This window comes from Fopius arisanus, unplaced genomic scaffold, assembly GCF_000806365.1.
Source record: "Fopius arisanus strain USDA-PBARC FA_bdor unplaced genomic scaffold, ASM80636v1 scaffold00014, whole genome shotgun sequence".
NCBI classification, from domain to species: Eukaryota; Metazoa; Arthropoda; class Insecta; order Hymenoptera; family Braconidae; genus Fopius; species Fopius arisanus.
The window spans coordinates 1157897-1171625 of record NW_011887753.1 but is presented as its reverse complement, the minus strand read 5'-3'; the positions used below and the strand labels follow the sequence as shown (position 1 = coordinate 1171625).

At 38.9% G+C, this 13729-nt stretch overlaps 3 protein-coding genes across 8 annotated transcripts in view; 2 read left to right on the top strand and 1 right to left on the bottom strand.

Annotated features, from left to right (window-relative positions):
• Positions 1-5785, bottom strand: part of LOC105263297 (homeobox protein PKNOX2) — a 14410-nt gene extending 8625 nt beyond the window's left edge. For 4 of the 6 annotated variants that reach the window (XM_011299417.1, XM_011299421.1, XM_011299422.1 and 1 more), the window contains exon 1: positions 5379-5785. The gene's annotated coding sequence lies outside the window, so the exon portion shown is untranslated. Of the gene's footprint in view, positions 1-3387; positions 3917-5346 lie in introns of those variants that run through there. The other 2 variants (XM_011299418.1, XM_011299419.1) reach the window with 2 other exon arrangements.
• Positions 5786-6498: 713 nt separating this feature from the next.
• Positions 6499-8888, top strand: LOC105263296 (leucine-rich repeat-containing protein 15). Its single transcript, XM_011299416.1, has 6 exons — positions 6499-6747; positions 6932-7203; positions 7272-7531; positions 7695-7989; positions 8232-8390; positions 8458-8888. The coding sequence occupies exons 1-6, from the start codon at positions 6588-6590 to the stop codon at positions 8782-8784; spliced, it is 1473 nt and encodes a 490-aa protein (XP_011297718.1). The 5' UTR covers positions 6499-6587; the 3' UTR covers positions 8785-8888.
• Positions 8889-11681: 2793 nt separating this feature from the next.
• bsh (brain-specific homeobox) overlaps positions 11682-13729 on the top strand; it is a 4436-nt gene continuing 2388 nt past the window's right edge. Inside the window, exons 1-2 of the mRNA XM_011299415.1 lie at positions 11682-12005; positions 12662-12914. Coding sequence (XP_011297717.1) covers positions 11682-12005; positions 12662-12914 — 577 coding nt within the window. The remainder of the gene's footprint in view (positions 12006-12661; positions 12915-13729) is intronic.

The following is a 13729-nucleotide window of genomic DNA, read 5'->3' as shown; positions in this document are numbered from 1 at the left end:
GTACATTCAAGTACTCAATGAGTACAATCCAAACCAACAAAAAAAAGTTAGATTTTTCAAACTTCGATGCCAACTTCACATAGCTGAATAATTCAACGTCAAGTCTAATTGTTCTATTTAAAAAAAATCTTTGAATAAATGAATTCTTGGGAATTGAATGAATTTAGAATTTCGTTAATCAAAAAGTAGACGGAATAAGTAGTAATAGTCCCTTGGCCTGGAGCAATATATACAGGAGCATTACGAAAGCTCAACGGAACTTCGTCTCGATTTTTACCCGGTAGGTCTCCCAACCCAGGGAAAGTAGCTTTAACTCCAGGGATGCGGATCAGGCACAGACCGCGAAGCACCGAACAAGCGGTACTGCATTTAAATGTCATCATTAGACGGCCCTCCACCGTCTCCTGGCGCAACCCGACGTTGTCGTTGCCGCCTTTCGTTCTTTCTCTTATCCTTGTTACCCTAGTGATTCTTCACCATCGTGCCCCTCGTTTCCCTCGAATTTTCAAACCTCCTACTCAACCCCACCCACCCTACCACCCACCGGAGGATGGCATCTCCCTCGCACTTTACTCCCGCGCTCTTTTGGCCCCAGGAACCCGTGCGATTCGACATGAATAAATGAAACGCTGCGGCACTCACCAAGAGTTGCTCAACAAAAAAAAACAAAAACAATGTATTGGAATATAAAAAATGATTGGGTTAAATAATTCATTCCATTGTGGTGAGTGTAACCCCTTTTCAGGTTCCAATATTTAAAAAAATATTTTAGTTAAATTAATCAATTAAATTAATCAATGATTGAATTTTATTTTCTGATTAATTATTATAATTTAATTTGAGTTTGAAATAAAATTCAGGGGTGGGATGATCTTAGAAAATTGTGTGAGTGGATTGTAAAAATTGTTTGTTTGGAAGTATATGTTGTAAATAATTGCAAATAATTGCAATTATCACTCGTTTGTTCTTGCTGCTTACGTATTAAGATGATATTTATATTTTTTGCTGGAAGTACCGGTGTAATAGAGCGATACGAGCACCTATCCATTATACCTCGTTTCACTAGATACTGGAAAGATGATGAAAGATCAAACCGACGCATCGAGCCCACCCCATCGAAAAAATCCCCTTAAAGATCGAAAATTTCGATATAATCAGCCACTTATCCGGGATCACAACTATCGGAGATTAACCAGGAATCCATGGAGATCTCCGACGAAACGTCGATTAAATGCATCGAAATCATAGAGAGAAAATCACTCCCCAATGGAAAATATCCTTTAATATTCTTGATTATCAAGAATCGAAAAATCCGACGGCTAATTTAAATTTCACGTGAAACCTCCCAATATTCCCTGATGTCTATTAAATAAACAATATACAATCCAAAAGGATCATTAATAATAATGACATCAGTACAGCATATAAATTAGTAATTAATTATTGTGTATTGCAATGACCGGTGATGGTAAAGAATAATTAAACGAATATTAACTTTATTGTTTATTAATTAATATAATAGAATTGAATAATCAATTTTCGCTCGTGACAGATAGATTTTGTGCATTTTACGAAATTTTTCTCTCAGTGTGAGTAACTGGGTAAAAAAGTCAATGAAATAATGGCAGAATCACGCTCATCAATATCAAAAAATCAGGGATAATTGGACTGAAATAAGAACGACAGGAGTGTGTGAAAAATGCGGGACAGACAGGCTGAAAGAGGATGTGAAGATGAAGATCAGGGTGGGAATGGAAAAGGGCAAGAGACACCGGGAGAAGTGGCTCTCCGGGTGCGAGGCGGTAGGTGCCGACGAAAAAGGAGCAAAAGACTCCAAATAAAAAGAGGGAAAAAAGGAAGAAAAGAGGAAAAAAAAAGGGTAGAACTGGCTATACACGTTGTGGAGCGCCATTACTCGCAAGTGGCGCTTCCAAAGCATATCTTTCCGGGCAAACCCGATATTTATCGTCGCACCGTCATCCCCTGGACTTTTCATTTAAAAATATTATCGCTGACTCCATTGCCGGAGTTTTGATAGTATTCGAATAAAAGTCTCGGTAATATAACGATGAGAATCCACTCGGGTACAGAGTCCAGGCAAAAGTTTGAGATTTCTTTTCTTTTTTTTTTCTTTCACGCTTCTTTTCTTTATCATCTTCTGTGGACCACGTATATTTGCCTCATACCACTGGTGCACATAATATTGCTTTTGGATTCTTCCAGAGCCCGCGGTATTTTGACGCAGCTGTTGCCCTCCCCCACGGAAGAACTATGCCAGACGCGTAAAACCACCCCTTCATGTTTTACTTGTTTTCAGTGTCAATGGAATATTCGGGGCTCGCCATTCTTCCATGATTTTTCATCCTCGAATTACTGCAGGTGAATTTTAGTCTCAATTCGTCATTGATTTGTTTGAATTCGAAAATATTTTTAATATTTTTTTGAATAATTAATGCAATTGATTTTCAAAATGAAATGAATTTCGAATTTCTGCAATGTTTTTATTTGTATTTCCTGCAATTAATTTTTATGGCATATTTTAATGAGTGGTTATTGGAAAATCGGAATTTTCAATGGAATAGAATTTATTTGGAGATTGAAGTGATTCGGGTAATTTGGATAATTTGAAAATGTGGAAGTGTTCTTTCTGTTTGGGGCAGAGACGGAATGGCTGCCATTGAAAAGTTTATTGACTACTCCATGGTTCATTCAATAAAAATAATGGCGAAGAGTAAACAGGGCTGTTTAATCTTTCTTACTCTTAGGAACTGCTTGGAGTACTTTAGTTTATAGTGGAGCAGTTTCACGGGTGCGGGAAGAAAGTTCAAATTAATTTGAATAATTTCTGTTAATATATCAGTCTAACAGACTCCAGAATTCATGGGAGACACGGGAAACTCCAGAATTTTCCCCAAAACTCACCTTTCCAATCACAAATTAACAGCGAAATGATAAATTAAGAAAGAATCAAATTGACACTTTTGTCAAATATCGATTGATCAAAAACCATGAACTTTGCGAAAAAAAATGAAAAGACCTTTTTTGCGGGAAATTTAATAAACTTTAAAAAAGTCCTCTGATAATTTTTCCTCAAATCAATATTTTTCCAGCAAAACCCGATAATTATAGAAAATAAAGAAATGAAAAATAAAAACTTGATATTACCACTTTTGTTACCCACCGATTCATCCAAAAATCTACGAGTTTCAGAAAAAAATAGCAAGAGACCTTTTTTCTAAAAAATTCAAGGAGCTACAGAAAAGTTCCTCAAGCCATCCGGCTTAGATCGATAGTTTTCGAGATAAACGAATAATTAAGGAGACCTAACATGATGGAGAATTCTTCCAATCTCAGAATCTCGCATATGAAATAATTTTATCGGCTCACCTCTCGCAGTGCTGAATGACATCAGACTCGAGTCATCCCCTTTCCCACAGTCATTCACCCAAGAACACAGAGATCCACGTGGTTCAGATATTGAGGACAGCGTCGTCCAAGAGGACCCATCAAATCCCTCGATTTCACCCCCACGATATCGCTCTCCCCTGACCTCCACTCACTGATATATTTTTCCAGGAGCCGTCACACTCACATCAATACCATATCCTCAGTGCACGTCGTGATTATTGTAACCCTCAATTCAACTCGTACCCGTGTCCGAAACACAGAGGATGCCACCGAGGATAAAACGTCGACATCAAAACCACCCGAGAGACAAAACCACCCAGTTCTCCGTCTGGCTCATGCCTGCGACCAATGCCTGCCATCATCCTGTCCCTGCGCACTGCTGTCCTTAGAAAAATCCTCTAAATTCGGGGGAGCAAACTACCGCTGGAAAAATCACACGGCGAAAAAAAATATGCCCGAAAAAACTACAGACTACACTGCGAAAACAAATTACTTCTCTTAATTACATTTGCCTGTGCAAAAGTCATTTATCTCTCAGTGTATTTGCACGAGAATTTATATTCTTTGAAAAGCAGTTAAAAATCTCCTATTATTATTTATTTCTTCCATTTTACTGTTTAGTGTTATTTTTTAATTGAAACAATTATGAGTAATTAACCCAATTACTAATAAAACAGACGAATAGAAAATTCATTAATTTATAGGACAAGGAAATTAATTGATATTCAATTTAATCCATAATAATCCATAATAAAAAAATTAGAGACTCGATAAATAATAACTTTATCAATTTTCTATATCAAAATTTCTCCCGAAATTTTTCTCTTTCCCCTGTCTTGTCTATTTCCTGCACTCGCAAATTTCCGAGGGATTCGTCATCCGGAGGTGATGGACACGACATGGGGATGGAATTCCAAGGGTTCTTACTCGATCCCGAGAAAAAGGGAGTCGTGGTGGCGATCAGGACTCGTCCAGGGCGCAGGCTCCATGTGTCCACTTAGCCTTCCCTTTTTTTTTTATTCAACCCACCCCTCATCGGCCCTTGTATTATCCCAACTAACCTATAATTCCGTACTCGCGCGTTTAATTGTCCGATTTACTCGTGCGCAACTCAATGTACTAACAAAACACGTATACAAATATGGAATAAAATGGATTTGTGTTTGGATGATGAGTCGCGCAATCGTCGTAATCCAGCGAGAATTTTCAGCCCAGCCGAACAGAATTGCATTATCGATTGGCAATCAACAGTATGAGCTTGCTACTTAACTTCAATTTACCTTTTAAAATAATTAGTGTCTGATGAATGAGAACGAATGAGAACGAATGAGATCATGGGATGAGTTGAGCTGATAATTCATGGGTGAATTTAGCAGAGAGAATCGCCGGTTTATTCCAGCGAGAATCTATTATAGATAGTCAATACTCAATATTTATAATTATAATAATTATTATAATGACACTCAAATAGTAAAAAATGAAAAATTCCCAGTGGAATTTATTCCACTCCGAATTAATTGAATGCGACAGAAATACGTATTTTCTTCTCCCAGATGAAGCGAGTAAACCGTCACCTCCTTCACCCGCCACTATCACCCTTCCCCATGATGCCATTTCGATAATCAAGGGCTTGTTTTGAACCCCTAAAAACCGCATCGAAACCGCCGAAAATTCAATGGATTTCTCTCTGCGAGTGCCGACTTATCGGAGATTGAAATCCGGGAGTTGCCAACAACTCCTCCAGATTGAATGAGAATGGAGTGTTAATTGCTCAACTGATGGATTAATTACGTGAATGACCTGATGTATAATGAAAAACGCAGAATCGGGGTAATGACACCGGGGCATGATAAAGTCATCACCCTAAAATCCACCGAATTCCCAATATAATAACCTAACCTCAATGATCCACTGGAAAAATCACCACTCAAAACTTACATATTAAAATTATAGAAATCTTAAATCTTCACCGTTGGCTCCAGCTCCAGGTGGAAGTTCAGATAATTCACCCAGTGCTTCAATCAGGTGGTAAACACTTGTCCAGATAAATGTGTTTATGTCGTGATAATTTTGTCAAGTGAAATTCAGGGTGTGAAGGATTGCCTTCGGGTCACCGACGCACTACCGAATATTTTCAGCTGCCAAAAAACGATTCACCGATGTGTAATCTCCCCACGTGTATGTGTATTCACGATAATTAATTGTTTGGGTGGTGGGGTGGGAGTTGAACACAATTTATCACAATTCCACTGGGGTGGGTGTTTAGGTCTCGATAGTCACACACTGACAACAATCCGTATCTGTTTCGGGATGATAATGAATTAGTGTAATTGCAACATTTTTTTTCAACACTGGCGCGCCACTGCCCCCACGTACAGGCCCTCCTCTCCCCTCCACCGATGTCTCGTCTCTTTTGTGACGTCATCGATTCAATACTTTTTCGATGGGTTTTAGGGAGACTGGGGGCAGGCCTGCCAACTGTCAATTTCTGGTTTTTTTTTCTATTTTTCGTTCGCGATTTTTTTATCTTTTTCATTTCACTCGTTGGATTCCGAATTAGAGGAGCAGAAGTAGAATTCAGAGTTGAAAGAAAATTATTAATCTCTTCGGGGTATCATCTTCATCGATCGGTGAGGATTGAGAGGTGATCCTCTGTCGATAAATCCGGAATCTCGAAAGGGAATCGAAAAGTCACTAGATCCGGAGCGCTCCAGAGCGGCGGGTGATTTGAATTTCTAATGGGTTTCTATATAATCGATTAATTAATTAATTCCTTAATATTCCTTAATTATGGAAATCTTCTGTTGAGATTCCATTTTGAGGATTTTTTTGAAAGTTGTAATTTTTATATTTTATTCGTGAGTCTCAAATAAATTTAATTACTGATATTTATTTTCATATTATTATTACATCTGACTGCAGAATTAATTCAGGTCATGATGTTCTCACACCTGATGATTTTCAGGCGCGGAGATGGGACTGATTGAGTGGATTTATCGTAAAATTCAATATCTATTTCAGATTCTGGTAGAATCAGTCGACCGGTGTTAACTCACCTGTTCCCAGTAACTGGCGGATGAGTAACACTCGTATCTTATCGTCATGACCACCTTATCAGGGTGTACCCCATTGATACACACGACTCTAACATTACGGCAGTCTTTAACCGCGAGAGCAGAATGAATTATTTTATTTTTTGTGCTTTCCTCCTCGTCCTGGGAGTCAACAGTTCTCAGGACGAATTCACTTCGAGGTCAGGACTCCCAGGACCCACTGAACCGACAAGTCCCATCTCTTCGATTAATAACTCGAGTATTTGCCGAACCTGCGATTGTCAAGGTATCAATTATAATCCAGTGATTTTCAATTATAATTGAGTTATTATCATTAATAATGGTAATAACAATGATTTGTTAATCACCCCTGCACTTGTACTTTCTGTGGAAATAGTTTTATATTTTGTAGTTGGTGAAATAATTATCGAGTGGATCGGTAATAATCGGTATTTTCTCTCACGATCTAGACGCGTCAATTAACTGCACCGGACGCGAATTAGATAAGAATTTCGCGGACGACGAGTGGCCCAGGGTAATCCTGAGGTCCGTCACCTTCGAGGGCAACAGAATCGTTCATCTCAGGAAATTTCCCAACGTCACGATTGAGAAATTAATTCTCACTGGGAATAAAATCGTGAAAATCGATGATGCAGTTTTCATTGAGATAACAAATCTCACGGAATTAGATCTGAGTGATAATCAGCTCACGTCGAAGATTCTGAGGCCGGAGATATTCGAGGTAATCTCGATTGTTCCCGAATGCTTCATCCTCAATCGGTATTGCCACCGGTATTTTTTATTTTCCAGGGAAAATTTTCACCGGTCGAGTGGGAACCGCTGGAGAGATTGCGCGTTTTAAATCTGGGTCGCAATAATTTTCATACTCTCAATCAGGACCTCTTCGAGCACATAACCGATCTCAAGGTGTTGATCCTCACTGAAAATCCGTTCTCCGTCATTGATCACGCCACCCTGGATGCCCTGGGGGAGCTCACTGCTCTCGAGGAATTGGATTTGAGTCATTGCCAACTCCAGGGGCTTCCGGACACTATCTTCCACGTACCCAAGTAATTTTCTTCCTTGAAAAATAAAATATGAGAATATTTTCCTGGATCTCAAAGACATACCGATTTATTTCAAAAGCACAAAAATATTTTTGGAAAATTCTCCAGTACACTGAATATCAATCCTTAATTAACTGAGATAATGTAATCTCGCCATTTAATTTAGAGATACCTTGAAGCGTCTGCACTTGAACGGCAATCGGTTTTCTGGGGTACCACTTGCCCTCCAGGATGCAACAGCCCTCGAATACTTGAGCATGAACGAGAATCCTATAAAAATATTAGGGGAATTGAGTTCGTTCCCGAATCTTCAGCATCTCAAGGACTTGAGACTCCGTTCGATGCCAGATCTAGTTGCCGTTGAATCCGGTGCATTCTCCAATCTCGAAGCTCTCGAGTATCTCTACCTGGACGATTGCCCGAAGCTCAGGATCATCAGTGAAAATGCCCTCGTTCAACACGTGAGTCATTCACCCCGAAGATCATTTTATCCTCTCAATTTAATTCATTGAAAGCCTGAAATAAATCAGTAAATAAATAATAAATAATCATTAATACTTGAAGAAGGAGAAACAATCTTCGAATTGATAAAAACCAATCACGATCACTATCAATATAAATATTCATCGTCTCCTCGTGAAATTATTAGAATAATCGACAAATAAATGTATAAAAAATATTTTCTTGATGTTATCAATTACAGACCAATCACGGAGCGATATGGCCACCCCTGAAAGGCCTCGATATTTCCGACAATGCCCTGGAGTACATCCCGTCGACTCTCCTGGGCCGATGGGATAAATTAGAGCAATTAGATCTCACCAACAATCAGTGGGGCTGCGACTGCGACAATCAATTCCTCGTAAATACCATCTTCAATCCCAAAATAAATTTCCACTTAAAATTCAATAAATAAATGATAATTACAGGTGGGTAATTTGCTGCCGAAGCTGGGAAAACCTCTTCTCGGTGATAACATGAAGAAGTTGTATTGCGCATCGCCACCGGAACACGCGGGTAAAACTCTTGTATCTCTTGCTAATCGAAAGCTCAGGTGTCCAGATCTTTATGGGGCACGCCCTGAACGGGATGCTGCCATCCTCGTCGGCCTCATGATAGGATTACTACTCGCCATTCCTATTGCTCTGACGTTCTTTTTACTCTGGCGTCGGGGGTATTTCTTCTGCAATGAACAAAATCCCGCGACCTTCTCCAGGGCATTCTACAAACGCGCCTACACCGATAACGATTTCTAGACATCGGCATTCTGTCATTCATCTTTCAACTCATTCCAATTGATAAATTTTATTATAGTGAATATTTTCATTCAGATTATTAAAATATAAAGATGTCGGAATTACTGCGGTGTATTTATTTATTAACTTTAATAATCCTCTTTTTTTTATTTTTGTTTCATTAATTAAGGGGGTAAAGATTTTAATTGATTATCGGTTAATTGATTAATTGATCGATAGCGAGTTTATATTAATTTTTTTATTATGTCTTCAAAGCAAATTGAGATGTGATCAATTAAGATTTTACGAGTATTTGAAAATCTCCGAATCGAGGAGAGATATCGAAATTTTTGTAATAACCTTTTCTCCAGGTCTTGTTCCCCTCTATAAAAATGATTTTAACAAAAATTTCGTTATCTCTCTTAGATCCGGAGATATTCGCTGAATTTTCACCTACATATTTTTTAATCAATACCAAAATCATTATCTCGTGTTTTGCTTCTGTAAATTTGAATATCCTGTGTTTTTTAATGAATAATTAATCAACCTATTGAGCAAAATAAATCCTTTCCCGGTGACTTATTATCCCTCGACATCACTTGATCCAAATCGTCACGGATTCTCTAACGAGCGACGGTTAGGTCGAAAAAAAAATGTTCCAAACAGAAAGCCGAATCCATCGCTAACAAGTCTCAAGGGCTTTTTTCCGCTCATACGAAATTTGAGACTCAGGCTTTAACACCGAGTGTACATTGTCCACGAATAATGGTGAGGGTGAGGATTCAGTCTGTATACTAGCAATTTACCCGAAGGAAGGACCGATGGCGAATAGACACGCGCCAGTAATGCAATTACCCTAACGTTAATTTACTCAATAATCGCAGAGGTAAATTCTCCTAAATGCCGGCACGCGCCATCGGGGTTTGTCCTAGGTTCAACGTCACTTCCTGCGGCTTCTTATCATCAGGGGCTGAACAATCACATGTTCACTAAAAAAAAAAAAAAATTCCTTTCCTCGATTTTTTATCCCCCAAATGACAAATCCTGAGATAAATCCCTAGAATCCCCGAGAAATGAATTCCACAGTAATAATAACGTGATTAATTATTTAAATATGTGTTTTCAAATTTTTATAATAAAAAGTTCAGACTCGTCGAGTCCCGATTTTTTAGTATTATTATTTATTATTGTTTTATTTAATTTTCAACCGCACGAGTTGCGGGGTTGCTCATCATTTTTTTTATTGAAATTCTGAGATGACTCTGGGGTTGTTTGGGTATTTGAGGGGTGCAGCTATCACTCTGGGGCTGAAATAGAAAATTTAGATGTCTACAGGGACTCCCCTGAATTAGCAAAGCGCTGAATTGATCAATTTTCCGAGTGGATTTCCCCGAATTATCATTTCCACGCACGTACCAAGAGACAAACGCAGGAGAAAACAATAGTGCATTCGCATGATGAGATCTACACACGTCCTAGTGAACTATACGACCAGAAAATAAATAATAAAATTGAATAATCTTGAGATAGTGCCCCGTGACCAAAGCACTCGAACCGCAAAACCCGCCATTATTTAATCCCCCATAAAATAGAGATTTTCCATAATAAATTCTTATCCATCTCATCTCATTATCTCAACAATATTATCCGCGAATAAAAAACTCCGAAATCTGGAGAATAATTCACAAATTGCCGGAACACTTCCGCCGTGTAATTCCGAATTGTGTTCCGGATACATCAGATTCAATATATCAAAACTCAATAACCCAGGCAGCCAATAAAAAATCCCTCCCCCCAGGATCCTAAATTCCGAAGAGCGAAGAGCCCTGAGAGAATCCATCAATACCATTCCACGAGGAATAAACATGCACGGTGTGCACCAAGTGTAAAAAAAGCGTAATAAAAAAAAAAAGAGAAATAAATAAAGAATCAGCATATTTTATTGAAGCTCTCGTACCAGACAAGACATCCAGATAAAGCGGTGGATAGTCCTGAAAACCAGTGCACACATTCGCGAATCCGCGATGCCCTAAGTTTTCCAGCTCAGGGGGTTGATGTTGTCATGGCAACAGCTGGCAGCTGAAGTTGACGCCCACGGTGGTGGTATCAGCCAATTGGAGGGTGAAGTTAAACCGTCGACGAATGGGGATACGTTGTGATGTGTCAACCCCCTCGCAGGGGTAGTTCCATTGTACAATGGATATCCCCCCCCCCCCCCCTCCCTTGACTGAGTACAAAATGCCCCCCATGGGGGTGGGAGGGAGATGGCAGTCGAGACGAACGATTCCTCAATCACCAGGTTGACGTACCGATAGGGGTTAAACGGTGTCCAGTGTCTAACATGGCTTTGACAATGATAACACGTGTCAATCGTTAATTTTAACATTTTATTTGACCTACTGGTACTCGAGTCTTGAGTCACGATCTCCGGAGGTCTTCCTGGAGTCCAGAATTGTCTTCCCACCAGTGGAATAATCCATGGATTGTCAGACCGAGTGTGAGAGTTTTGTGGTGCAATCGGGATATATTTAATTGACGGTTCACTTTGTGATCTGAAATTATCAGGAACGAATCGGTCTGGAGAGTCCAGTGTCCGTGAAATTTTTCGCGGTTCGGAGGTACCGCTATTTACCGGAATTATTGCATGATAATTCAATTATTATGTCATGATAAAATGTGAGAACTGTACGTTTTTGCGGGTGAAATCGATAAACGATTCGTGAGAAACCTGAAAAAATCGTGAATTCTGGGTAAAAATCATTGAAAAAATTAATTGAATTACCATTGGATATGGTAATAAATCTGATGTTGGGGTAATTAAAATAAGGAGTTTATGTGGTTAATTAGAATTCTGGAAGTGTGTGATGTGTGAAAAGTGATGATGCGGTAATGACAGGTGATTAATGGTCGTAAAGATGATGCAGTCGACCTGTCAACCGCACCAGGTGCCCCAGCCCAACGCCAGCTCCGCCAGCAGGACATCCTTCCTGATCGAGGACATCCTCAGCCGTGGAAGTGTCCATCAGGTAGCTCACAATCAGGGACACGTTCATCATCAGTTTCCAGGGCACAATCATCATCACCAGTACCAACCATTTGCCAGCCTCCTGCCGAGTTATTCCACTGGACCTCCAGCTGCCTTCTTCCTTGGACCATTGTTTGGCACCGCTGGTATGGGCGTTGTACCTGGTGTCAATGAACTCGCTGCACTCAAACATTGCAGAAGAAGAAAAGCGCGAACTGTGAGGATTCCGATATCTACCGAATTTTATATCGATTACCCATTAAAATAATAACTCGAAATATTACCGCGATAAATCGCAATGAAAGATATTGATGATCGAATGAAGATATTTAAACAAATCAATGGTTAAACGGAATAAAATAATAATTTATTCGAAACATTATAAGAAAAACAATTAATTATCGGGTTTGGGAAATTATTGGCAATTTTTGGTAATTTTTTCCGTAATTACTCTCGAATTTTTAATTCCTACAGCTGACAGGCGTCAATATATCAATAATTTTTCGATATTTCAAATCATTAAATAACGATATAATCGATGCCTCGAATGGAAAATATATCGATTTCTTAATGTACGCAAAAATAATTCCGTAATTCTGCGCAGTGAAGAATTTATATCATAATTCCTTCATTTGCAATATTTTAAAAAATAATATAATGATATCGTAATATCTGGACTTGTGAAATTTATCGGGCTGATATTTTCCCGGAGTAATATATTTATTTTATAATATTTATTTGGAATATTTTGAGGGGTAATTTTATTATTGAATAAAATTCATAAATTGGGATTCAATGATTTTCCATTTGTGTTTTAATTTCCGTCTGCATTCTTCTTGGAAAAATGGAATTATGATGGAATGTGGATTATAGGTTTTTAGTGATCAACAATTAGCGGGTTTGGAGGCGAGGTTTGAGGCCCAGAGGTACCTGAGTACTCCAGAAAGAGTGGAACTAGCAGCAGCCCTCCACCTGTCCGAGACCCAGGTGAAGACTTGGTTTCAAAATCGTCGGATGAAGCATAAAAAACAACTGAGAAAGATCAATAACAACGGGGGAAGCAACGGGAGCCTCTCCGGAGGGCAACAGTGCGGAGGACAACCCCCTTCCACCACATCTCCAGGAGGTAAATTTATTTTTAATCATTTATTATATTTTCCATAACATTTAAAATTATTTAATCTCCTTTGATTTCTCATCTCGACTTCATTTAATTCCATATTATACATTTATTATTTATTCACATAATGTTTATTTATTAATTTCACTCCATTTAATTGGAAAATTTTTTCTTTGCATGCGATTGAAAAAAATCTATTGGATTTTTTACGTACACGAGGACGAAATAGAGAGGAGCGATCTTTTCGATGGGAGGGGGTGGAGGGAAAAAAGGGGAAGAAGTTGTGTTGCAATAAAATTAGCAGTGGAATTTTTCGGTAAATGCACTTAGGGTGGCTTTTTACGTTTACTCGATTTTTTTCGCGAAGAATATACGTCGTGGGGGTGGAGCGACGGAGGGTGAAGGTTACATTTTGTTGTCGTATTTTCAGGGATTCTATATAGTTCGGGCAAACTGACCGCCTAGTCCTCCTACATCGTTAACCACTTTGCACTTCATCAATAGCCTTTCTCCGTCGCTTGCCCCAACCACCTGGAATAACCATACGGGGCGTTATGGTATTAACTGAATTCATGGACTATATTTTCATTATCCACCATTTTGTTGTCGCGTGTTATTGATTTATGGACGAGTTGTTTTTCCAGAAAATATAGTGGATCGTTTGGAGGTTGGGCCGATTTAATTTTTACTCCGTCGACATTTTTATCGCACGGAAATTAGGGAAGTCAGGAAAATCCGGGGAATTCAGGAATATTTAATTAATCAATTAAATTTTTGGAATAAATATGGTGGATATTTTGGAATTTTCGTGAGGGCCTCAG